At 34.7% G+C, this 27588-nt stretch overlaps 1 protein-coding gene across 4 annotated transcripts in view; it reads right to left on the bottom strand.

Annotated features, from left to right (window-relative positions):
- LOC150082102 (ufm1-specific protease 2-like) overlaps positions 1–27588 on the bottom strand; it is a 116679-nt gene that overhangs the window by 12479 nt on the left and 76612 nt on the right. For 3 of the 4 annotated variants that reach the window (XM_090379980.1, XM_090379983.1, XM_090379982.1), the window contains exons 10-11: positions 16164–16262; positions 347–449 (exon numbers count right to left, since the gene is read on the bottom strand). In XM_090379980.1, the coding sequence (XP_090236106.1) occupies positions 347–449; positions 16164–16262 (202 nt within the window). The remainder of the gene's footprint in view (positions 1–346; positions 450–16163; positions 16263–27588) is intronic. The other variant, XM_090379981.1, reaches the window with a different exon arrangement.

The following is a 27588-nucleotide window of genomic DNA, read 5'->3' as shown; positions in this document are numbered from 1 at the left end:
GAATTAAGTAATGTCAGAGAATAAAGAATTACAACTGTAAATTTCATATCACTAGCACTCTTTTTACTCAAAATTATTCTAATTTTTGTGGATTTTCATTTAAATGATAATCAATTTTACAAATGTATAACTTCAATTTAAATATGAATAAGATATATCCTAAGTTTGCTCTAAGATGAAATCTTAACCTCTCAGTTCATTAGAAATTTTAAGGCACATAGTTTCATGTTCAAATGCTTTATTCATGTGGGAAGTGGGTTTTTCCAATTTATACTTACTTTTATAATTAGTATAATCATAGAATATTAAAAATATGAAGAAAAAATGTTTTTAAATTAAAACTTACCAATCATTACTGGTGTTCCTTGAATAGAAAAGTGATTAGCCAGTTCTCTACCCTTATTTGCCAACTCTGCCCCAGAGCTAACAAACAGAATTTTTGATGTTACCTGTAAAAGAAGTTTAGAAACATATCAGAAAAATACCAGAGGTTCAAATGTATATTATTAATATTTGAAAACAAAATGTTGCAAATGGTCATTATATAATATCAAAAATTACTTGCTGGAGTTACCTAAAGTATTAATAAATAAATACTGCAAAGCAATATGGGATTTCATAGACTGATAGAATAAGAAAACATTGAAAAAAATTTTAATCAAAGCAAGTTGAGGATATTGAGCAGTGAACAGTTTGTTCTCCACAATTTTCCAGAGTATTTTTTGTCAGTAACTAGACTCCAAACCACATCAGATCAGTTAAATAGCCTGAGAAAAAAATGCCACATTCCTCCTGATGAAAATATCAGGAGGAATTTCATAAATGTATTATGATTAGTAGCACTATGAAAAGTTAAATGTATTGAGAAAAAAGATTTTTTATATATTAAAATATGCTAATCAGTTGCTCCCATTTAAAACAATTTTAAATATGTCAATGATCAACATAATTGCCTTCATTAAAACAAAATCCCAGTCATCCTTGACAGCAGTTATTTCTTTGAATAAATTCCCACATCAATACACTACACTACGATCACTGCCAGCCACCTAATGGTTCCTTTACTCGAGGATCCTTATATATATGATAAATTGTTATGACTAATCAAATGACTACTATTACAGACCCACAAAGCAGTCTTCAGAAAATCCAAAACTGTTCTGCTACTAAGTGAGTGACCGAACCACAAATTCCAATCAATATTTGGAAATTAGAAAATTAAAATCAAATCCCCATGACAAGAAATTCTGATTTGCTGGCCCAGTTTATGTAATTGAATTTGATTACAGGGAGTATAAATGTATGGGAAGGACATATATGATGGGGAGGGTAGTTATACTAGCAATGAAGGTGGTAGATGACTTTCATCAACCGGTGAAATACCACCACTTTGCTTATTGGAGGCTTGAAGTGGTGAAACCCATGTTTAGTCTCTAGAGCAAAGTTTCTGGCATCCCCCTCCCCCCATACTTATCCTTCAACCCATGCACAGTACTAAGTACTATAGGTTTTGATACCTTTCGTGTTTGGGGTTTTCATAAAAAAAAAAAAAACAACAGATTCTAAAACAGTACATCCAACAGACACAAGTTGCCATATTGAGTCAGTCCGGTGCAACTTACACATTGGGAAAGTGGAAATGAAGAGTATATTATAAGCCAAATGACTATGATGAATCTAACAAAACAATAAAAACAGTGGTTTGGCCACTCACTCAGTAAAAGAACATTTTTGGATTTGCTGCATGACTGTTTTCTGTAACTGATAAACCATGCTGGAGATGCTACTAGATAAGGCAATTCTTGATTTGATTATCAGAAGCAATTCATCATGTATTAAGAATATTCAAATAAAGGAAATATTAGGCAAGTAGCGATCACAGTGTACTGATGGGGGTTTCATTCAAAAGAAATAGCTACTATCACAGATAAAGGAATTTGTTTTCACAAAGGTGATTACAATAGTCTTGGACATTTTTTGGGGCCAACTGATGTTCTTAACAAATACAAAGGGGAATTTTTTGGTTAAATAATCATGGGAGCTATTAATACCAAGAAAGAGGTACTATTCAAGGTTCAGAGCAAAAAAACAAATGTCAGACAAACTGATAAAATTATTCCCAGAGAAGAAAAATCCATACCATTATTAAAAATTCTCAGGTGACACAGAAATCATAGAATACATATGGGGTACCCCGTATCAGAGTCCTTGCAGTTATGAGGATTAATTTCTGAAACCAATACAAGCAATGAAAATAGCATGGAGGATTTTTGGAAAAGTTTTAATATTCTGCACAGAATATTAAAAATGATTGGAAAAGCTTGGAAAAAAATTTAATGTAGATTAATGAATAGTGCATGGAAAAAGTTATACCATGATGCTGTTCGTGAATATGAAGAATGCAATGTGACCAGTTACAAAATGAAATGAAATGAAATGGTAAGTCTTGCAAAAAAAGGGGGATTCCATGAAGTTGATGATGGTTAGTTAGTTATTTGGTTTTTAGGAGCATTAGCAACTAAGGCCATATTGCTCCGGGATATACGGTGGTCATTCCCTGACCTTTCCGTATCCACAGAAGAAGAGGATGCTGAAAATGATGATGTGATGGAATCACCAAGGATAAAGATTTGAAAATAAGGAAGCCCTTAAGAAAATTAACCAAGCACTTGAATATTTTGGTGAGAAAGACCTTCTTCATGATCGTGCAGCAAAAGTTAAGTGCAAAGTTAAAAACATAATTAAAGTCTACGATACAATTTTATCTGAAAAAATACGGCAAAAAAAAAAAAAAAACATCTTTGGATTCATTCTTTATTCGTAAAACTGAAAAATAGTGCAACTTCAATAAACTTTACTTAACCTTATATTGTTCAACATATAATAAAATAATTGTCTCATTTTGAAAAATGAGACAATTATTTTATTATATAATTCTTATGTATTTATTTTATTATATAGTATGAATCAGAGCTGTAATACTCAATTTATCATATAATTCTTATGTATTTTCCTCAGATAACGAGGACTCTGTATAAATCAGCCTATGATCAAGGTACTCAGAGGACTGGGCATGCTAAGGTAGCTTATGAGAAGTACTTGGCTAAGAGTAATGAAATAACTTTGAGCCTAAAGGCAAGTAAGGCTTCTGGAGTTGATAGTATACCCAGTAATTTTGAAGGAGGTAGCCAGAGACTGTATTCAGCTATCAAGGTTATTAATTATGATGGAATCATTGGACTTGGGAAAGAGAGATTCCTTTGGATTGGAGAAGTGCCAATGTTTCACAAATACATAAATGTGGTTCTAAGAGTGAAGCTGGTAAATACAGACTGAATAGTGTGACTGCAGTAGTGGGGAAAATCTTGAAGGCAATGATTAAGATTGCAATCCAGGGACATTTAGATAAAAATGGCATTCTGAAGGATAAACAACATGGTTGGTTTTGTTAAGGGAAAATCATGTTTAACTAACCTGGTAAGCTATTTTGACACAATTACTCATGAGCTGATGTAGGGAACAATTTTCACATAGTTTATTTTGATTTTAGCAAGGCACTTGACTCAGTCCCTCATAAGATTGTTTGTTTTTGTTTTAGTTAGTTGTTGGCGCATCGGCTTCTGTGCCCATAATGCACCTCCCAAGGTTTTTGCAGTACTGTGATCCAAGCCTGAGGCGGGATTCGAACCTGCGACCTTTGGGTTGTCAGGCAGGCACTTTATCGGCCCCCCCCATAAGAGGTTACTGTATAAACTGGAACACGGAATTGCTGGAAAGATTCTAAGATGGACTGCAGGGTGGCTGCAAGGCAGAAGACAGAAGTTTTGATTAATGATATCCTTCAGATTGTGGTGTAACACCAAAAGAGAGGTCCCCCAAGGATTGGTTCTTGGACCACTGTTATTTCTGATTGTCATAAACAATATCAATGAAGGGATAGAAGGAATGATGTCAAAATTTGAAGACAATGTAAAGATTAGGAGAGTCATTAATGATCAGTGCCAAGCAGCACTCCTTCAGGATGACTTGAGCAGGCATCAAGAATTATCAGAAAAATGGCAGCTATGTTTTAATGCAGCAAAATGCAAGGTCTTACACTTGTGGAGTGGAAATCCCAAAATAATTTATACACTTGGTGGGTTTCGATTAAAAACAGTAGAGAAAAATGGCATCTGGGAGTTACAATACAGGCAGATATGAAGTTCTCTGAGCAGTGTAAACAATAATTTACAAATTATTGTTTACACTGCTTTGATAATTTATCAAAGAATATTATGTAGAGAAAGGGATGTCACTGTAAGACAATTGAAAGACGGCATTTGGAATATTGTGTGTCTAAATATGGAAACCTCATTTGAAAAAAAAGACAGTTTCTTGGAAGGGTCCAAAGGTGGACAATTCGCATAGTAACAATTCGAAAAGAGCAACAAGATTGGTGAGGGGAACAAAAGGGTACTCTTAGACTTAGGTTCTGCAAACTGCAGTGCTTGGAGGTAAAAGTGCAACCATACGAAGAAAGACTGATTATTTGGGCTACAGAGTTCAGTAACCAGGCACCATACAGGGGACCTGATTGAGGTTTATAAGCCTCTGAGAGGGCTTAAATTGAAATGCAAGGCACCATGTGTGGGTAGCAGTAATTCCAGAATAACATGCTATCTGTGGTACCTCATTCAATGTAGTGAAGAATAAATACAACCTGTTTACAGTCAGACAGAAAGTCCTCTGAGCAGCCCAGACAGGCTGCCAGGCTGCTAGGACATCTCATGGGGTTGATCAATGATATTACAGGAATTATGCTATTAGGAATAAGGAGGTGATTATCCTGTTGTATAAGCCAAATGGTTAGGCCACATCATGAGTACTACATACAAGTCTGGAAGCCCCATTTTAGGAAAGATGTGGATCTGTTATAACAGGTGCAGAAAAGAGCAACAAGATTGGTGAGGGGAACAAAAGGGCACTCTTAGAAAGGAAGACTTAGGTTCTGCAAACTGCAGTGCTTGGAGATTAGGCACCCACAGAAGACCTGATTGAGATGTTTAAAGCCTTAAATGGATTGAGTAAATTAAATGTTGATGCCATCTTTGCTCTTGCTTGAGCAACACGTGAGAAGGCATATTTAAATTGAGAAAGGGTGATTGCAGGGTGGGGGGGGGGGAGAGATGTAGAAATTTGCTTTCAACCGGTGGGTAGTTGACTATTGGAACAAGCTCCCAGCTGGTCTAGTGTTATGAAAGTGGATAATGTGAATAAATTTAAGGAACAGTGATGTGGGAAGTTTTTTTTTGGCTGATTCTTTGAGCATTTGCACATTTGTCAATACTACAGTAGACTGTCGAAATAACAGCACCCCAAATAACGGAACATTCGATCTAACGGCACATTGAGATTGGATATTTACATACATTGCAGATGACTTGCAGTGACGAAAAAAAGAAAACAACTAGTCACATGATTACTGTATTTGTTTATGTTCACCATTTTGAAAGTGAATTCTGTACTGATATCACGGATTATACTGCTGTTTTACATTTATTTTAAATTAAAAACCCCTCACTATGACTCCTAAAGTTAATAAACCTCATACAGAGAAGAACAACAACATTAAAGCTTAGTGACAAACTTGATATAATCCAAACTATTACATTAGGGTCACTTGGAAGTTAATTCATATACCCACGTGTATTGTGTCTCTAAATGTGTGTTTTCTAGTTGATTTGTCTGTTTTGACAAAAAACTCCAATTTCTGGGGGGAACCTTGCTATCTACACCTGAGACCGACTAACTCAGCCACGGAGTGAAAAAGCCCATAAAAGTTGCTTGCATCATCAACGGGATTCGAGCACAGTGTGGGGAGGACGGTGACGATACCACTGTGCTACACGCACAGACTAAACTTAATATAATAAAGAAAACAGAATGGGGTGTAAGTAAGAGTGTATTAATGGCAGAATATAACATTGGATATCAACAAGTTTGTTTTTTATGTGCAGTTAATAAAATTGCATTCTTAATCACTCTATTTCTTATTTAGCTTCATTATTTCTGCATTAAATATATTAAAAATAAAACTTTCTAGATAAAGGAAAAATCAAAATAACAGCACCTTGAATCCCCGAAGACACAGTTATTCTGAAAGTCTACCGTAACTAAATATTGTGATGAATAATTAAATAACCTGAATAGCAAAAGTTTATACTTTTTTGACACTCAACACTTGGTTCACATGGTTTGATCAGTTTGAAGAATTAAAGTGAAGTAAAAATTAAAAGTTGAATATTAAAAATTACAAGATCTCCTTTCAGAAAAGTACACTTTTCATACTGGTTTATCAACACAAATTAAAATATAAAAAAAAAAAAAAATTTAATTCTTTTAATGCTTAAAATCCTACAACATTGATGAACTGATACAAAAAGTGCATATTTTTCTTAAATGGATTCTTATTAAATTTAATTTATTTCATTTAATTCTTTAATAATTAACTGTATATAAGTAACAATAAATAAAACATTTTAGGATACAGACAATTTAATGATTTCACAAATGTAATAAATTAATCCACTAATAATATGGTTTTTATTCAAATATCACAAAGAAAATATACTGTGAAATAAGAAAAATACACAGGTGAAATCAAGCTAAAACCCATCTAATATATACAGTAGACTCTCGATTTTCCGGGATAGAGGGTAAAAAACAAATCCCGGATAATCGATTTTCCGGTTAATCCAAAAATACAGAAGTCCCCGACATATGTAAGAGATATGTTACAGGACTTCTTACATCATCGATTTTTACATAACTCAGGAATGAATAGTTATATATTGCTACTACTGTATATTATTATTGACAAATCTGAATTCAGCACAATATTTGTTAATGTTTGACCATTTTCATAAATTCTTATTAGTTTAATTTTCTGATCCAAATCATCGCTTTCCTTTTGTTGGTAGATTTAGTAGTACCGCTGTCACTTATTCTCTTAGTCGGCACCATGATAAAGGTCAAAATGAAATTTTCTGTAAAGAACTTCACAGGGTTAAAGCAAAAAACACACTATTATCACCCCGTGCAAACTCACATTTTACTAAAGCACATTTCTGGAGGTCAACAAAAAAACAATTTGCACTTTCCGTTTTATTGGGCATTTCTGTTAGCGCAATTTATTATAAACAGGTACTAAACTCGATCTTATTGCATTAGCAATAATATCAATAGCTGGAATTCTGTGGGTTTTTAAGTTATTATGGTGAAGTGTGTCCCCTTCACTGAAATCTTTAGTCATATAAAAAAAAACCATAAATAATTGTAAGAATCTTCTCTTTTTTTCCTATTTTTTTGCTTGTTACTACGATCTCACTTGTGCGATTTGTGCGTGCCATGATCGTCGTTATTGATTGCTTATTTATTTATTTTTTTTTTTGTTGTTTTAAATTTTACAATCCTAAAAATAAAAAAATAAAAAAATTGAGTGAAAACAAATTTACATAATTCCGTAGTTGCGTAAGTCAGGGACTTACTGTATCGAAAAATGTTCAGCAACCTACGTAAAAAATATGGCGATAGATAAAAAAATTACCACACACTACTCATGTGTCCAATACAATGCTTCCCTTTATTTTTTTGCAATGTCGATTTTAAATCTAATAGCTTCCCTTTATTTTTTACAATGTCGTGTATGGTTTGGTCACCAACATTATAATGGTTCATTAGAGATTTAATGGATGCACCATTTTCAAACTTTGGAATAATTTCAAGTCTGTTTAGCTGAAAGCACAACTCTTCTGTGTTTACCCATCATTTTCGCGATTTATAAACAAATATATATATATATTTGCTATAAAAAAAAGTTCGTCCTGACATAAATAGCGAAACAAAATTTTTCTTTTTGCGGTGCGACGGAACACAGCAATCAACGCGACGCACTAAACAAACAACATTTGGTCTCTTTTTTCTTTTTTTTTTTTTGAGTGGCGGATATGTGAAGACAGTGGGGGTTGCAAGATAATAGCCACAATCTCCCAATGACGACTTATAACTCCACTTCTTATCACTTATTTACGACTTGCAAAATATCTGTTTATACCTATTCTAGTTATTACTTGAATTTTATCATTTCTGGTTGATTTTTTTTTTTTTTTTTTTTTTTTAATTTGGAGTCTTGAAGTGTCCCGGTTAATCCAATCCTGGTAAATCGAGAGTCTGCTGTACTATAAATAATATACATTTCTGAAGGATTATCTCACATTCTGTTGCCAGGCAAGTAAATAAGGAAAGTTAAATAAGGGTTATAGAACACTGATGGCATATCTAAATAAGTATCTAATTTTACATTTATTTTGTATCTTACAGTACAATTTGCTCTCTCATATTGTTAGTGATTTCACAGAGCATCAAAACCTTAGGCCAACGTATGTCAACATTTTTGACATACGTTGTCAAGTGTGTCAACGTATGTTCGCGTATATATTTTTATATTTAATTGTGGGGTTGAATTAAAAACAATGCAGGAGGAAAGGGATCTGGGAGTTACAATATGGGCAGATATGAAGTTTTCTGAACAGTGTAAACAGGCAGCCAGGAAAGCTCATGGTGTCCTATTGATGATTTATCAAACATTATCCTGCAGAGGTAGGGAACTTGTAATCCCACTGTATAAGGCAATTGTAAGACCACATTTTGAATACTGTGTTCAAGTATGGAGACCTCATCTGAAAAGACATTGAGCTTCTTGAAAGAGTCCAAAGATGGCCAACTCAAATGGTGAGATCGACAGAACGACTGTAGGAAGAAAGACTCACAAGTGGGCTACAGCCCATGTAGTTGGAACTTGGCAACTAGGCACCTCAGAGGTGACCTGATTGAAGTTTATAAGGCTCTGAGAGGGATTAGTAAAATGAATGAAGGTGAAATTCTCACTGTTATAAAGAATTCCAGAACTAGGGATCATAAATTCAAATTACAGGGGTTGAGGTTTAGATTAGATTGTGGGAAATTTTCTTTTAGCCAGCGAGTCATTGATTGCTGGAACAAGTGGCAAGTTGTTCAAGGCTGAGTTTGAATAAATTCAAGGGTCAATTGGACAGTTACCTATGTGAGGAGGGAAGCACATAATTTGCATTTTCTTATCTACTTAGATTTTTTTTTTTTTTCAGTGCAGCAAAAGCCTGTAGCTTCCTTGCACTATATGGCTATTACTACTGATTTACATGTTGTGCATGCTAAAAAACCAGAATAACACATGGAAAATCCTACTGCCTCTACCTGAGATCAGCTACCTGCAGTCCCTATTGAAGAGGACTTTAAATATTCCTCCAGTCTGCTGGGATTCAAATGCAAACATCTTGTGACAATTGCTGAAACCACTATACTATCACAGAGGATTCTCTGTGATATCTGAAGAACAACCATATTATTAGGTGAATTAACATATTACATTTCAGGAAATCATTAAGCTGCCTATATCTACATTGTGTGCATACACACCAAACTATTACATTAGGGTCACCCAGAAAGTTAATTCGTATACCCATGTGTATTTATTTTGTCTGTAAACTGCGTGTGTTCTCTTGTCAATTTGTCTGTTTTTATGGAAGAAAAACCACAGTTTCTGAGGAAAAAACCTAGCTATTAACACCTGAGACCAACTAACTCAGCCACAGAGTGAAAAAAGCCCATAAAAGTTCCTCGCATCATCAATAGGATTTGAATCCTGGGCTTTTCCATCCAGTGTGGGAGGACGGCGACAATACCACTGTGCTACCGTAAAGGCTAAACTTGATATAATAAAGAAACTAGAACAGGACATAAGCAGGAGTGTATTAATGGCAGAATATAACATTGGATCATCAATGTGTTTATGTTTTTTATGTTCAGTTAATAAAATTGAATTATTGATCTATTTCTTATTTAACCTAATTATTTCTGCATTAAATGTATTAAAAATAAAACTTTCTAGATAACGGAAAAACTTAAATAACAGCACCTTGAATCCCCGAAGGTACCATTATTCTGAAAGTCTACTGTGTATATATATATATACAATTTACAACCTTCACCTGTTTGTGATGTTCTTCCTTCTTGCCTGTAAAGCTAATCTTGCTTAAACACAGCATTGTGCACATTAATTTCAGTTTAAAAAAATAACAACACTGTTAAATAAAAAAGACAGCTAAAAATCAAGCATAAAATATATAGCTGACTATTGTATTAGAGCGGGATCCCCAAACTACGGCCCGTGAAAAATTTTATCCAGCCTGCGGATATTTCAATTAGATCGTAAAAATTAATGTTTATATTATATCAATAAAATTTATAAAAAACAAAACACATTTTACAGATTATTTTAACATTCGTCGGTTGATTAATGGTGTTGATGCCTCTGTGTCATCAGCTTAGTCTTGTTAGATATTAATTCTGTTATTTCCACTCAAAGCTATTCTTTGAAACATCGTTAAAATAATTGTTAACAGTGTTCTCTCCAGAAAATTTTGCCAGCCGAGTGGCAGTATGAAGTAGTTGGGTGGGGAAGTGTAATACTTTGCAATATAATAAAATTTTCTGTTATTTATAAATGTGACTGAAGCGATCCAGAACAAAAATTGAAAAAATTTAATATTGGCTAGTGTTATATTTTTAACTATAAAATAATTCCAATCCATATACATAAACATACTAAATTTAACAAATAAGGTACTTTTTATTTAAAAAGTAGAATGTTTTAATAACAAATTAAAAAAAAAACTATTTTATCAGAATTCAATGTAAAAAAATAATGAAAAATGTTTAAATCTATATGTTTTCTAATTTAACTTGTTACTCATTATGGGTTCTTATTTTGTTTTATTTTATTGCAATATATATTGTTATATTTGTGCTCTTGTATGGAGGAGACCAAGACAAACAATGCATCTAACAGTTCACAGAATTTAATGTGGTGTACTAGCTTGCGGAATTATAACACTCAGCTTGCCATAGAGATGGCTCCAGAGTGAGTGAGTAGACTCAGTAAATTCTAGAATTCAACCAACATATTGACGCTGTCAACCAACTGGCATCTGATAACTCAACATAAAAAGCACATGACTATATTCTCAGTAATCTGGATTTGCAGTGTCAAACTACGCAATGGCCACATGACATCAGCGCAATGGTCGAATAGTTGGAGGTCTTATAATTGTGTAGGTAGATTACATACCGGAAATTGAGTTCTACCGATCTTTTGGTGTCCAACCACAATTCCAGCTGGATTGCCGTCCGCTCCCGTCGCATTGATCTTGATCGCATAGTATGTTCAAATTAATACTGATCGAGATCAGTACCATACGGTACCGTGAGAATCACTTAAATTTTAGCTGGGCAGTCAGTTAAATTCAATGGGCCATGCACCCATTTGATAGGTCCTGGGGAGAACGCTGCGTTAATCTTGACTTTTTCATTAAATAGGAATAGGCATTAGAGACAGTAATTAGGAATTTCCTAATCCCTTGCCAGCCTGCACACCAACCCTGATGTCAGCAAAGGTCACCTTAGGCTTCCACTACACAAGAATCCCAGATCCAGGATAAAACCTGGCACCAGCAGCATGGTCTGATTGGTATCGGTAAGATCCTGAACAGGCTTGCACATGAACCCTGATGTTCAGAGTATGGGAAGAAAGGTCACGTCTGGCTTCTACTATACATGAAGCCCGGATCCACGATAAAAACATGACACTATCCTATTGGCTAATGGAGTTAATCCCTCTGCTATAAATTAACTGCTGGCAGCCTGTATGTACATAGAGTTTCTGGTAGCATCAGCAAGAGGAGGCTATCGGCAGGTATTTAATCTCTGAATTTAATCTCTTTGTATTACCTTAGATTTCTTGTCTTCTGTTGTAACAGCAATTCAAAACTTAATACTTTAGAATCACACAATATAATAGTGTAGCTTAATTTAATTTATTATGATACTCACCTTTTTATAATCTGCATTGATGTTGGAATAAATTGGATGATAATTTTAAATTTAAGTTAGCATGAATAAGTTAGGATTTAAAAACAGAATTAAAATGTGTGCAAGGAAGTAGAAGTGCATGTCTTCGTCCTTGGTTGTCAATGTTGAAATTTGAAGCGATTTTAGTTATACGGTTGGAAACAGAAGGCCAATAGCCATAACAAGTGGCTTTCGTTTTACACGTCTTCAGTTGGCAATGGTAGAATGAGAGTAAACGCGTGTATTTAAGAAGACTAGGTTCCCGTGATGCTCCTGGATACACGTGGGAATCTCAGGTGCATGAGATTCCAGTCCGGTGCTATGTTATAGGGTAGTTTGGAATTTAATACTTGAAGAGTGGAATGGCGGCGAAACCATTCTATAACTAGGGCTTCATATTGGAAAATTTTAAAACTGGATTTGATAATGGGAATGGCTGAATCTACTAAGGGGGTGTGGTTGTGGGATTGAACATGTGTTGCTAATTCAGTATTGGACTGTCCCGTCCTAAAGCGTAGTAAGCACGTGTTTGATGTTTTGGTAGAACCGTATTTTGTGGTGGTGCTACCAATGTAGCAAGCGTTACAGTTATCTTGACATTTTATTAAGTAGATTTTGTTTGTTTGTTTGTTTGTTTGGTTTTATTGGCGCATTAGCAACTAAGGCTATAATGCGCCAATTAAGTAGATGATATTATTCATGTCACTAATGTGGTAATTTTGTGTATCTTTATATGAGTTGAATAATGAACCTAGTTTATTGTAAGATGGGAATGTAAGGGTGATATCAGTACTTTTGAATAAATGGCGGAATTGGTTGGCAAAATTACTATGGTAAGGGAGGATAATACGTGGATTATTATTGGACATGCGTTTGGGTGGGTTGTTAATATTATTTTGGACTGTGATAATAGTTTGTTTGATTAATTGATAGAAAAAAAAAATTTTTTCCAATATGAAGCCCTAGTTATAGAATGGTTTCTCCGCCATTCCACTCTTCAAGTATTAAATTCCAAACTACCCTATAACATAGCACCGGACTGGAATCTCATGCACCTGAGATTCCCACGTGTATCCAGGAGCATCACGGGAACCTAGTCTTCTTAAATACACGCGTTTACTCTCATTCTACCATTGCCAACTGAAGATGTGTAAAACGAAAGCCACTTGTTATGGCTATTGGCCTTCTGTTTCCAACCGTATAACTAAAATCGTTTCAAATTTCAACATTGACAACCAAGGACGAAGACGTGCACTTCTACTTCCTTGCGCACATTTTAATTCTGTTTTTAAATCCTAACTTATTCATGCTAACTTAAATTTAAAATTATCATCCAATTTATTCCAACATCAATGCAGATTATAAAAAGGTGAGTATCATAATAAATTAAATTAAGCTACGCTATTATATTGTGTCAGTTATAAATGGTACTTTAAGAGATCTACAATTTTCGAATTGTTACTTTAGAATCATAATTGGTAATTGCAATTTTATTACTGGTAACTGTAACTGCAATATCCTAAAATATTCAAATTTGTAGCCCTTTCTGTTCTCCCCCACAGCATGGTCTGATGATGGGTATCGTTAAGATATGCAAAACATCATCTTATTAAACTATAATATAATTAACAATATAGTTTTATATTATAATAATATAGTTTATTAGGCAAACAGCCTGATAAACTATATTATTAATTTCAAGTAATATAAGAGTGATACGAATATAATAATAACAACCTTTATGTTAAAATATTTCATAAATTTTTTTTTTATTCCAGTGACCCCATAAAAATGTCGAAGTTGATGTAGAAAAAAATAAAAGGTGATGCTGAGTGTCATGTTTTTAATGAACGGTGGCCAATTAATTACTTTTTTGCACTGCTCAATGATACTTGCACATGTCTTATTTGTAATGAAGCCTTGTTGGTGTTCAAGGAATATATAAAGTTTTATATTATAATAATGTAGTTTATTTGGCAAACAGCCTAATAAATTATATTATTAATTTCAAATAATACAAGAGTGATATGAATATAATAATAACCTTTATGTTAAAATATTTAATAATTTTTTTTTATTCCAGTGACCCCATAAAAATTATGTCAAAGTTAATGTAGAAAAAAATAAAAGGTGATGCTGAGTGCCGTGTTTTTAATGAGCGGTGGCCAATTAATTACTTTTTTGCACTGCTCAACGATACTTGCACATGTCTTATTTGCAATGAAGCCTTGTTGGTGTTCAAGGAATATAATGTGAAATGTCACTACACCACAAACCATGCCTCAAATTACGATAAATTTCAAGGAGCTTTGCAGCAGAAAAAACTCCAAGAACTAATCCAAAATTTTCAAAGTGAACAACAGAAGATTATAACTTTTACTCATCAAAATTTATCAGCAGTTAGAGCTAGTTTTCGAGCCTCCCAAATCATTGCCAAAGAAGTAAGGGCCTTTACAGATGAAGAATTTGTAAAACGAATTTGTTTGGCAATTGCAGAAGTATGTCCTGAGAAAGTAGAGAATTTTGTGTCTGTAAGTTTATCTTCATTAATGAGAAGAATTGATGATTTAGGAGCTAATGTTCAAAATCAACTCATAGAAAAAGTTCGTGAATTCACACATTTTTCAATAGCAATTGATGAGAGTGAAGATACAAGCCATGCAGTTCAATTACTAATTTATATCTGATGTTTAAATCAAAATTTTGCAGTAACTGAAGAGCTAGCTGCATTAAAAAGCTTGAAAGATACAACAACAGGTGAAAATATATTTTTGAGTGTGTCAGAAGCAATTGATGGCCTCAAACTGAATTGGGATTTACTATCAGCAGTTATGACGGATGGCACTAAAAATATGATCGGCACTAATATTGGGTTCATGTGCCAACTTCATAAATATTTTGAGAGTAAAAATATTAAAAAACCAACGCAATTTCATTGTATAGTTCACCAGCAGTCTTTGCGCAGAAAATTTTTGGGCATAGATTCAGTCATATCAACAGTAAATTTTATTTGCAAGAGTCTGAATCATCGACAATTCAAAAATTTTCTTGAAACTATTATGGCTGAATGTGGTGATTTGTTGTACTACACTGAAGTATGATGATTGAGTCGTGGGTAACGCGTTAAAGCAATTTTTTGAACTTAGGATCGAAATAGATCTATTTATGAATGAAAAATTGAAACCTGTTATGGAACTGTTAGATCTCAAATAGTTGTGGAACTTGCCTTTTTAATAGATATATGTGAACACCTGAATTTTCTTAATATGACACTACAAGGATGAGACAAACTTGTCAATGAATTGTATTATAATGTCAAAGCATCTGAAACAAAATTGGAGTTATTTAAAAGTCAACTACTTCGGAATAATTGTTCACATTTTCCATGTTGCAATAATTTATCTAAAAATATGCCTAGTTGTAATTTTTCCACTGAAAATTTTGTTCAAAACGTTAATTTGTTGCAGAAAAATTTTGCAGCTAGATTTCTGATTTAAAAAAATAATTCAAAGGTGTTTGAACTTTTTTAAAGTCCATTTGATTTACCCATCAATGACATTGACAAAAATTTACAATCAGAGTTGGTAGATCTTCAATCTAATGACGCACTGAATAAAATATTTAAAAGTGAAAATCTAATTCAATTTTATTCAACATTATCTGAGTCAGATTATTCAAAAATTAAAAATTTTGCATGACAGATTACTTCAATTTTTGGAAGTACATGTATATGTGAGCAGACCTTTTAAAAAGTGAAATATGTAAAATCAAAAATATGATCACACCTAACTGACCCGTATTTACATGACTTTTAAGAATTGGAACTAGTCCTTTAAACCTGATATTATGAAACTTAGTTGCACTCTACAACCACATTCGTCGCATTAAATATAATTTTTTTGTATTACGAACTATATTTTTGTGTTAGTATAATAAATATGTAATAATTAAAATTTGATATAAACAAACTGGTATATTTTATATTACATATCCATCAATTTATTTTTGAATCTATAGATATAGGTAGGTATAAAATTTGTTTCTGTTATGCAGAGAATGTCGTTTTCAGTAATTAGGAATTTTCTCCAGCTTGCCAAATATTCATATATGGCCTGCTTCTCTAAAAGTTTGGGACCCTCTGTATTAGAGCATAAAAATCCAAATCAAATGGGCAGACTTACATCTATTAAGCTACTCAGGCAAAAGCTAACCTCCTGTGATCCTATCCACTCACGAGAACCTACAAAAGATTCAGGCTTATCCCCAATGTCTACCAGAACCTGTAAAATACAATATTTAAGTACCGAAATCATAATTAATTTTACTTCATATAAAAAAAAAAGTATTTTACTTATAAATTTTTGATAAGAAATTTTAAACGTTTACAAAATGAAAAAAACCTAAACAAAAGACAAATAATAATAAAAACTTAACAGTAAAATAAAATAACTACTATATACCACAAGATATTGTACATGCTACTATATACTGCGCCAATAAGTGGGTAACGTATAATCGGTTACGCTTAAGAAATCTCAAAATTTCCCTTTTGTTTTTTTCATCAATTTGTATAAATAAATATATTTTAATGGAACTAAAAATAAATATTTACACAGATTTTAATGCTTTTGTAATTGATATATATATATATATATATATATATATCTGATAATTAAAATAAATATGATATTTAAAATAAAATAAATATGATATTTAAAATAAAAAACATTAGCCAGTAGTACGGCAATAATGCAGAGCGAAACGAAACGCAAAATAATATAAAATAAACAAACAGGGAAGGGAAAGTAGAGATAATAGGACAAAAAGGTAGTCGATAATCCCCTGTATAATTTAGTCAATTAAGTCATTAAACCCAATTAATAAAACATGAGTAAATATAAAATAATGCCAATTATAAATAATTTAGCGGAACCCCCTCAAAGGTACCAGTTCCAAAAGACGTGAAATATCACCAATAAGGGTTAAAGAAGCTACCAAAAAACTAAAATATCTTCGATATTTCTGCCCCTTTGTGATGATTTGTATGACGATTGAAATGCAGCGATTCCATGACCATTATTGGCCTCGTGGTCCTCTGTCGATATGGGGCATGATGGTCAGTCTATTATTTTGATATTTTAGTTTTTTGGTAGCTTCTTTAACCCTTATTGGTGATATTTCACGTCTTTTGGAACTGGTACCTTCGAGGGGGTTCCGCTAAATTATTTATAATTGGCATTATTTTAAATTTACTCATGTTTTATTAATTGGGTTTAATGACTTAATTGACTAAATTATACAGGGGATTATCGACTACCTTTTTGTCCTATTATCTCTACTTTCCCTTCCCTGTTTGTTTATTTTATATTATTTTGTGTTTCGTTTCGCTCTGCATTATTGCCGTACTACTGGCTAATGTTTTTTATTTTAAATATCATATTTATTTTATTTTAAATATCATATTTATTTTATTTTAAATATCATATTTATTTTAATTATCAGATATAATTAGGCATCATGTGGAGGATGTGCATTTGCTGCCTCTAATGATAGCTACATAGCCATATTTATTTATTTTTATTACTTTTGCCTAATTTTAACCTCACATAATATAAATTAATGGTAGTAGTGGGTTGATATGCTAAATAAGCAGCGCCTGTACTGCCATCTATTTCTTTCCTTCCTTTCTATTATATAAGCTGGTTAAGCTTGCATTATGTCAGTGGGGTGGCTCTGATCTAGAGTGCTGTCTGTTCTATAGATTATTTTTCGCTGCATAAGGACCACCGCCATGCAAATCCTCTGCATTGGTTTATCTATCGGAGAATGGAGGGGTGGTTTGGTTCTTCGATATTTCTGCCTTTGCGATGATTTGTATGACGATTGAAATGCAGCGATTCCATGACCATTATTGGCCTCATGGTCCTCTGTCGATATGGGGCATGATGGTCAGTCTATTATTTTGATATTTTAGTTTTTTGGTAGCTTCTTTAACCCTTATTGATGATATTTCACGTCTTTTGGAACTGGTACCTTCGAGGGGGTTCCGCTAAATTATTTATAATTGGCATTATTTTAAATTTACTCATGTTTTATTAATTGGGTTTAATGACTTAATTGACTAAATTATACAGGGGATTATCGACTACCTTTTTGTCCTATTATCTCTACTTTCCCTTCCCTGTTTGTTTATTTTATATTATTTTGCGTTTCGTTTCGCTCTGCATTATTGCCGTACTACTGGCTAATGTTTTTTATTTTAAATATCATATTTATTTTATTTTAAATATCATATTTATTTTAATTATCAGATATAATTAGGCATCATGTGGAGGATGTGCATTTGCTGCCTCTAATGATAGCTACATAGCCATATTTATTTATTTTTATTACTTTTGCCTAATTTTTACCTCACATAATATATATATATATATATATATATCTCCAATATTTTAAAATAAAATAAAATAAAACATAAGCCAGTAGTATGGCAAAAACTGTAGAGCGAAACTTAACATAAAAATAACCCAAAATAAAATGAACGAACGGGAAAGTAAAGGTAAGACATAAAAAGTAGCCGAAAAACACTTATATAATTTATCACTTTAAATCCAATTAATAAAACTGATAAAAAATTTAAAATGATGCCAATTACATAATAATTTAGCAGTACCCCCCCCCCCTCATAAGGTGCCAGTTCCGAAAGACGTGAAATATCACCAAAAAGGGTTAAAGGACCTACTAAAAGAAAACAAAAAATCAAAATAATAGACTGACCATTATGCCCCATATCGACAGAGGACCACGAGACCAATAATATGGTCATGGAATCGCTGCATTTCAATCGCTATACAAATTGTCGCAAAGGCAAAAAGATCGAAGAACCAAACCACCCATTCCTCCTCCGATCGATCCACCAAGAGGAATGGGTGGTTTGGTTCTTCGATCTTTTTGCCTTTGTGACGATTTGTATAGCGATTAAAATGCAGCGATTCCATGACCACTATTGGCCTCATGGCCCTCTGTCAATATGGGGCATAATGGTCAGTCTATTATTTTGATTTTTTGTTAATGACAGTACTCTACTGCAGCAGGATCTAGAAAGTTGGGTATATGGGCTGAGAAGTGGCAACTGAAGTTTAACATTGACAAATGCAAAGTACTGCATATGGGAAGTAGTAACTCCAGAGTAACATATCAACTGTGTGGTACTACAGTGACAGTGGTAGAGAATGAAAAGGACCTGGGGGGTAATTGTGCAGTCAGATATGAAGTTTTATGAGCAGTGCAGAAAGGCTGTCAGAGCAGGTCATGGGTTCTTGTCAATGTTATACAAAATTTTGCTAGCAAGGATAAGGGAGTGATTACCCCTTTGTATAAGACAATGATCAGGCGACACCTTGAGTACCGCATAACAAGTCTGGAGGCTTCATTTTTGGAAAGATGTACAGTTGCTAGAACAAGTACAGAGAAAGGCAACAAAAACTGGTGAGGGGAAAATGGGTGCTCTTACCAAGAAAGAATTAAGTTCTGCAAATTGCAGTGTCTGGAGACTAGGCATTTTCAAGGCGATCTCACTGAGGTATATATGATCTTGAATGGTTTGAGCAGGCTCAATGCTGATGGGATTCTTCCTCTTGCTCAGATTACGAACCTGAGGGGCCTAAACTCAAAAAGACAGTTGTAGAATAGATGTGAGGAAATTTGTCTTTAGCCAGCAAATAGTTGATTTCTGGAACAAACTTCCATCTGTCTTGGAAACTTTTGGAGTGAATGGATTGGTGAAATTGGAAGGTGTTTTTTTTTTTTTTTTTTTTTTCTGATGCTGTATAAGCTTGCTTTCTTGTATCATATGCTCTGCTAATTGTAATTCTAATAAATAAATTATTGATATATATGGGATTTTTCGTATTTTTTGTAAACTCCAACCACAAAAGGAGGTAATAGAACGTACAGTGTTTTAGTACTATAAGTTTCATTACCTTATGGAATACTCTAGTACTCTGTATGAGTTGAAAAGTGAGAAGACAGAAGATTCTTCTTGACTGCAATTGAATTTATCCAGATTGTAATTGTCAGAAAATATATGCAAAGAAAAGTAGTAGTAGTAGTAGTAAGAGTAACAGAATTGATGCAAGAAAGCAAGCTTATATAGCATCAGCCAAAAAAAACCTACACAAATCACCAATCTGTACCCTCCAAGAATTCTTCTAGTTCTTCCTTGAATTTATATGCTTCCACAACAACAGATGGTAGCCTGAACGATCAACCACCTGGCTGAAGGCAAACTTCCACACATCTATCTTGCGATACATCCCTCCACCACTTGAATTTATGCCCCCTCGTGTGTGTAACTTCAGAAAGTGGAAGAATGCCATTAACATTCAGCTTATGTTAGCATTAGCATAATGCTTATGCTAACATTCAAGGCTTTAAACACCTCGATCAGATCTCTCCGCGGGCACCTAGTCTTGAGACACTGCAATTTTCACAACTGAAGCCTTTCTAGGTAAGAGCACCCCTTTTGTTCCCTACACCAGTCTGGTTGCTCTTCTCTGTACCTGTTCCAGATCTATATCCTTCCTAAAGTGAGGCCACCAGACCTGCATACAGTACTCAAGATGTGGTCTAAACATGGCTGTATATAACAGGAATAATCACCTCCTTATCCCTGCAAGCAAAGTTTCTGTATATCACTGATAAAGCTCCATGAGCTGTCCTGGCAGCATGTCTGCACTGCTCAGAGAATTTCATGTCTGACTGCACAATTACCCCCTAACTTTTCTAGGTCCTGTTGCAATAGCATACTGTCATTAACAATCCTGCCAACCTTTGTATCATCTGCAAACTTAGACATTAAGCCTGATATACCTTCATCAGTATCACTGATAAATATTGAAAATAACAATGGGTCCAGCACTGAACCCTGGGCAACTCAACTAATAACATTAGTCCACAAACAGCAGTGTCCATTGATTACCACTCTGTCTTCTTCCACTCATCCATCCCTTTATCCATAGCAGTAACTTGCCCACAATGCTCCAGTTTGTATAGCAGTCCTTTATGTGCAACAGTATCAAAAGCCTTCCTGAAATCCAAGTAGTAAACCCCCGCGAATAGCGGGGGTTATGTTTCTGAGAAATGCCGCAAATACCGAAAACGTGAATACTGAGTTATGGCTCCCTAGTAATAAAGGGGTTCAGTTCCGAAGTATGAAATATACAAGAAAAACTAGTCTAAAATTTTGTCTATGTATGTATTATATGTACCTTCATAATATGACTATGTACATAGACAGTACATAGTGAAATGCAAGCATATGGCATCGAAATGAAAATAAGAAACAGTTTAATATTAAATGTAATATTTATTAGAAATTTCAAACAAATTTTTCAAACCAGCGCCTTTGCTAGCTAAAAAACTTATCCCGCCAGTGCTATCACCAGTTTTGCTAAAGTGTTGATAAAAGAGTTTTGCCTTTTCACGAATAATGAGTGAACTTAACGGAATTTTATTTTGAGTTCGGTCTTCTATCCACAGATTTAAAGCTTTTCCATTTTTTCTAATTTACCATCACGAGTTACAGAGCAAATTTTTGAAGCAATTAGCGCATTTTCACGGACACTATGGCGGATTTTTTCTTCCGATTTCTTGATTGATCGTACCGTTGACTCATTGATTTTATAATGTTTTGCCACTGAGGAGACACTTTCACCATTAGAAATTTTGTCTAATAACTCAATTTTATTCGCCAATGTCATCATCTTCTTTGATAATTTCACATTCACATTTCCCTTGTTATTCGTAGCCATATTTTTGTACGGGTTAGAAAAAACTTGTCCAAATAAAGTCACTTTCTTCCGTTAACACACTAGAAAAAGTCTGTTTTACACTGCAAAATTGTAGATTTATGAATTTTGTAAGCATATAAATTTATAAATTGATAAATTTATTCAATTTTAAAAGCATATAAATTAAAAACAAACGACAAAACCTTCCATGGCAAGCGCATTACACGTACTGAACAAGGATTAGTGAGAAACATCCACTCTCGCGATTTTGTCACCTCTCTCTCCCCACCCACTGACGCTGTTTTGACCGGGAAAGATAATTTTAGCCACGCCCATGTTTTGTTATGGCAGAAAATGTTCACGGCGCTTTAAAATTCACATTTTTTTAGGTTTCATTTTATGTTAAGTCAGCGACCGCAAATACGCAAAACCGCGAATAGCGGGGGTTTACTGTATATGATGTCAAGATTATTTTTTGCAACCAGTTCTTTGGTCGTTGCATCATAATAACCTATCAGATTAGTTAAACAAGACCCCTTATCAAATCCATGCTATGATTGCAGTATAACTGCATGCTGTCCAGATGGTTCTGCATTACTTCTTTAACAAGTGATTCCATTATTTTCCCTGGAACACAACGTTAAGCTAACAGGTCTGTAATTACTTATCACCTTTTGATCGCCCTTTATGAATTGGGGACACATTTACACATCCCCAGTCCTCAAGGACCTCCCCTGAATCCAAGGATGTTCTCATAATTATGGCTAAGGGTTTGCTTACCTCCTTTGCTGCCTCCCTTAATATAATTGTACAGATTCCTTCCACCCCAGGAGCCTTTTTTTATGTTTATCTTCAATAATTTCTCCTCTGCTTTCCTTTCAGTTTCCTTTGGCATTACAAGAATGCAAAATGGGATGACCTATGAGACTTCTTTTTTTTGGTCGGATTACTGTTTCAAAACTTCTGATGTCAACGTTTGCTCAGATCGTGTCAGTGAAATTATTCTTGCAGGAATGGAATCCTTTATCCCACACTCCACTTTAAAATCTCGTCCTTTATCTAAACCTTGGTTTTCCAATAAATGTACTAAGGCTGTTCAGGAGAAGAATGTTCCATATCATAATTGGCTTGTTTCTAATTCTCCAGTTTCATTTTCTGCATACACCAAAGCTCACAACAATTGTAAAGCAGTTATTAATCAATCAAAACTAGAGTTTGAACAGGCTAAGAGTAGAAAACTTGCTTCTTGTCTTAATGGTAGCGAGCATTCTGGTCTCTTGCCAAAGCTATTGGCCGCAACTTTTGCCCATCTCTGCTCCCACCTCTGTCCAAACCAGATGGTTCTGTTGTCACTTCAGCCAAGGACAACAGAACCATCTGTTGTCACTTCAGCCAAGGATAAAGCTGTCCTGCTAGCATCCCATTTTTCTTCCAACTCATGTATTAATGATCTTGGTAAAACAATTCCCACCATTCCTAACACGCTCCATTCAATGGCCCCTGTGGTCTTCCGTCAAAAGGATGTCAGAAGGATTTTGACGAATCTTGATGCTTAGAAAGCTCCAGGTCCCGATGGTATTTCTCCACTTGTTCTCAAAACCTGTGCTCCTGAACTTACTCCTATTCTTTGGTGTCTTTTTTCACTTTCTTATTCCAAAGGTGTTTTTCCTTCTGCTTGGAAATTTGCTCATATCCAGCCAGCTCCTAAAAAGGGTGTCAAATCCCTCCCATCCAATTATCGTCCCATTGCAATTACTTCTACTCTTTCTAAAGTAATTGAGAAATCAATTAACCGCCAACTCTTAAACTACCTAGAAACCTTCCGTCTGATCAATGATCGCCAGTATGGTTTCCGTCAGTTCGATCCACTGGTGATATTCTGGCTTATGTTACCCATTTATGGACTAATTCAATGGAAAGGTTCGGTGAAACACAAATAGTTGCTCTTGACATCTCAAAGGCTTTCGATCGTGTTTGGCATAAAGGTCTTCTAAACAAGCTTCCATCTTATGGTTTGCCAACTGTTTTTAGTAATTGGTTATCCAGTTTTCTCTCTGATCGCTCACTGAGGGTGATGGTAGATGGCTCTCTGTCTTCTAACTTCTCCACTAATGCCGGTGTCCCCCAAGATTCAGTTCTTTCCCCTACTCTTTTCCTCTTGTATATTAATGACCTTCTTCCATTGACTGGAAATCCTATCCATAGTTTGCCGATGATAGCACATTGCATTCCACTTTCCATTTTGAGAAACCTTGTCCTGCTTAATCAACTTCAACTTCTCGAAAATCTGCTACCAATTCCTTAAATGCCGATCTTCAGGTAATTCTCCAGTGGGGCAAAGACAACTTAGTTGATTTCAATCCTTCTAAAACTCAGTCTTGTCTTATATCTCACAAAAAGGATTCTTCTGCTCTTATGCTTATCTTTAGTGACACTCCGATTTCTAGGCAAAATGATATATCTCTTTTGGGGATTACCCTGACTTCTAATCTCTCTTGGCACAAGCACATTACAAATATTGCTTCCTGTGCATCTAAAAAACTTGGTTTTCTCTTTCGCTCTCAGCATTACTTTTCTTCCAAACAGCTGCTCACTCTGTATAAATCGCAAATCCGCCCTGCCATGGAATATTGTTCCCACATCTGGGGTGGTGCCCCCAAAACCTCTCTCAGGCTTCTTGATTCCATTCAGAAGAGGGCAGTTAGGTTAATTAATGATTCATCTTTAACAAAGTCTCTCCACTTGCTGTCTCATAGACGTACTGTTTCTACTGCATGCCTCTTCTACAGATACTTCCATGGGCACTGTTCTTCTGAATTGGCTTCTATAATTCCCACTCTCTCTTTCAAAACAGTCCGAATACGTGCCGCCACCAGCCAACATCCATTTACTGTCCAACTCCAAACTCACAGAACGAACTTTTCATCTTCCTCATTTATTCATTCAACTGCCGATTTCTGGAACAACCCTTCGTTCATACGTAATTTCCTGAAAATTACAGTCTAACAAAAATATATTTAAAATAAAAATAATTCTGCACTATATAAAATATAATTGACACAATCCTTGTATGTACTCAAAATTAAAATTATTTTATTTGTGGATTCAAGAATTCAATTTAAAAATAAAAAGGAGTAATTGCAATTACAGTCCCAAACAGTATTTCTTAGTTGATATGAAAAGCCTGATAGCTTCTTTATATAGATTATATCCCTGATTAGATTATGTCCCTGAATATTTTTAATTTAGAATTTGCTGTTGGTAACATCATCAGTTGGTCCCACTGCACAGAATTTAGAAATTGTCCGAGACTACTGTAGTCACCCTTACAAAAAAGCAAAAGCCTTTCCCTTTACCCTTGACAGTAGTTATGTCTTTAATTAAATTCCAAATCAGTACACTGTGACCATTGCCACCCAGTGGATCTTTTATCTGCAGATTCTTAATGCATGATGAATCACTACTGATAACCAAATCAAGAGTATTGCTTCCTATTGTTGTCTCTCTCTCTCTCTCTCTCTCCTCTCTCTCTCTCTCTCTCTTACATGCTGCTGTAGAAAACAGTCATGCAAGAAATCCACAAAAGTCTTGTGTGTGTGAGTGACCAATTCACAAATTTCGGTCAACGTCTGGAAAGTTAAAATCGCCCATTATGAGACATTCTGATTTGCTAGCCCACTGTTTCTCTGTATATCTGTTTGGTATACTCATCACAGTCATTATGCTACTTTCAATTTTGTTTTCCCAGTGCTTAAATCACACCAAACTGACAGAACATTGCACTTCTCACCCATGTCAACTGGATCACTGCCTTAGATTTAATATGCTTCTTAACTAAGAGCATAACCCCTCCACCTCTCCTGTCCCATCTCTCCTTCCTCTATGCAATGTACTCTCCAAATTCAAATTCAGCATCACTTACATCTGAGTGACACCATGTTTCTGCTATTCCTACAATGACTGCTTCTGATGACTTAATCCATACCTCAAATTCATCAAATTTATTTACATTGCTCCTAACATTAGTATTCATGCACATGTTCTCATTCTTAGTTACTCTAACAAAGCCAGTGTATTTATTTGTTCCATGATGACCCAGCAGTCCAAGACACTTTCTTTCCAGGCTGCTGCATGTACCAATGGTAGCAGTGCAAGAATCAACTTAACCGCCTGTGGCCCTAGTTAAGCTATTAGTCTGTGCATCCCCCCAAAGCCAACAGTTTTCCGACCCACCTATCACTGTCTTGATAGCATCAGCAAATATTCTTGCACCCCTTCAATTCAAATGTATCCCATCCCTGTAAAAACAGTCTCTTCTGTTTTAACAAGCACAGACCATGCTGAGAAAAATTCTAATCCATGAGCCTTGCACAAGCTTACCAGGGCCAAATTGATTGACAAAGCTCTCAACATATACTCCCTCCTATCAGCGGCGCCTCCGTAGCCAGGTGGGAAGGAGCAGCAGTGCATAGCACATGCTTCTTGATTAGACCGGGGTTCGAGCCCGTCACCACCAAATACGGAGAATGCGGAAAGGTCAGGGAATGACCACCACATATCCCGGAGCAATATGGCCTTAGTTGCTAATGCTCCTAAAAAAAAAAAAAAAAAAAAAAACCAAAAAAAAAAAACCCTCCTATCATGTCTGGGCAGATTGCAGACACTTTCAAATTGAATCCTAATTGCGCTGTACTTGTTAAGTAAGTCCTCAGATCTCCTACTCTTAATATCATTAAGAGTAGGAGATCTGAGCAGAAGATGGTATCTGCTCTACGTCATCTACTTTTGCCTCTGGCAGACATACCTTAGTCCTATTTCACTTATCTTTCTTGCACAAACATATTTCCCATTTCCCCGACAACAGAGTCACTGACAATAACCACCTCCTGTGGGACCATTGCATTCTGCCTTGGAAATTGCCACTGTGTTGTCTTATGCACAAGCGTGAGCTCTGGCAATGCACAAGTGGAAATTGGGCAGCTGAGAACTTGATGGGCCCCCATTTTATTTCCTTCAAGAGAATCTACTCTACTCTTCAAACTTTCATAAATGCCCATCAGAACGCTGAGTGGCACATAATTTCTTCACACTCACTGCACCTAGCACACACACACACAAAGACACCCTCGGCTAGATCATGTTCTGTTCCAAAAAGTTCTGCAAACATTTCACAAGTTACACAATTTGTCGCTCTGATATGTTGGAGAAATGCCCTCTTTGGTTCCTCCACGAGCCACAGAACTGCCACTACTTTGTGCCTGTTGCTTTGCTGCTCTAGTCTTTGGCACGATTTCTATTTAAATGTGATTTAATTGATTAACAATGAAAATTAATAAAAGTATAAATTTAATTGATAACTGACAATATTACACTAAGCTAACTTAGTTCAGAACAACTTAAATAAGTTGTGAAGAAAAGAGAAGTTAGTTTGGGTTTGAGGCTGAAATGTAAATGAATGCTGACTAGATGATGCATATATTCAAATGGTTTGGAGGAAAAATGTGGATTACAGATGCTGATTCAGAAGAACAATAGCCATAGAAATACCTGTAGAAAAGACACGTAGCAGAAACTTAATGCACCTGGGTAACAAGAAATGGAATGAGTTTGTATGAGGGATCATTAACTCATTTTGTTCATGGAATTTTTTTTTAACTTGAAAATCCCCAAATTTTGTTCTTTTATTGAAAAAGGTCAAAAAATGTTTAGAATTAATATGTATCGTACAAATATATATTATATGTATAATATAATATAAATGGGAAAATATTTTTAAGCCTAAATTTATCATATAAAAATCAGAATAGTACCAGCT

This window comes from Mastigoproctus giganteus, chromosome 8, assembly GCF_048544385.1.
Source record: "Mastigoproctus giganteus isolate SK-2022 chromosome 8, ASM4854438v1, whole genome shotgun sequence".
Classification (NCBI taxonomy): Eukaryota; Metazoa; Arthropoda; class Arachnida; order Uropygi; family Thelyphonidae; genus Mastigoproctus; species Mastigoproctus giganteus.
Note: the sequence above shows the minus strand (reverse complement) of the source record. Positions and strands in the feature narration are given on the sequence as shown.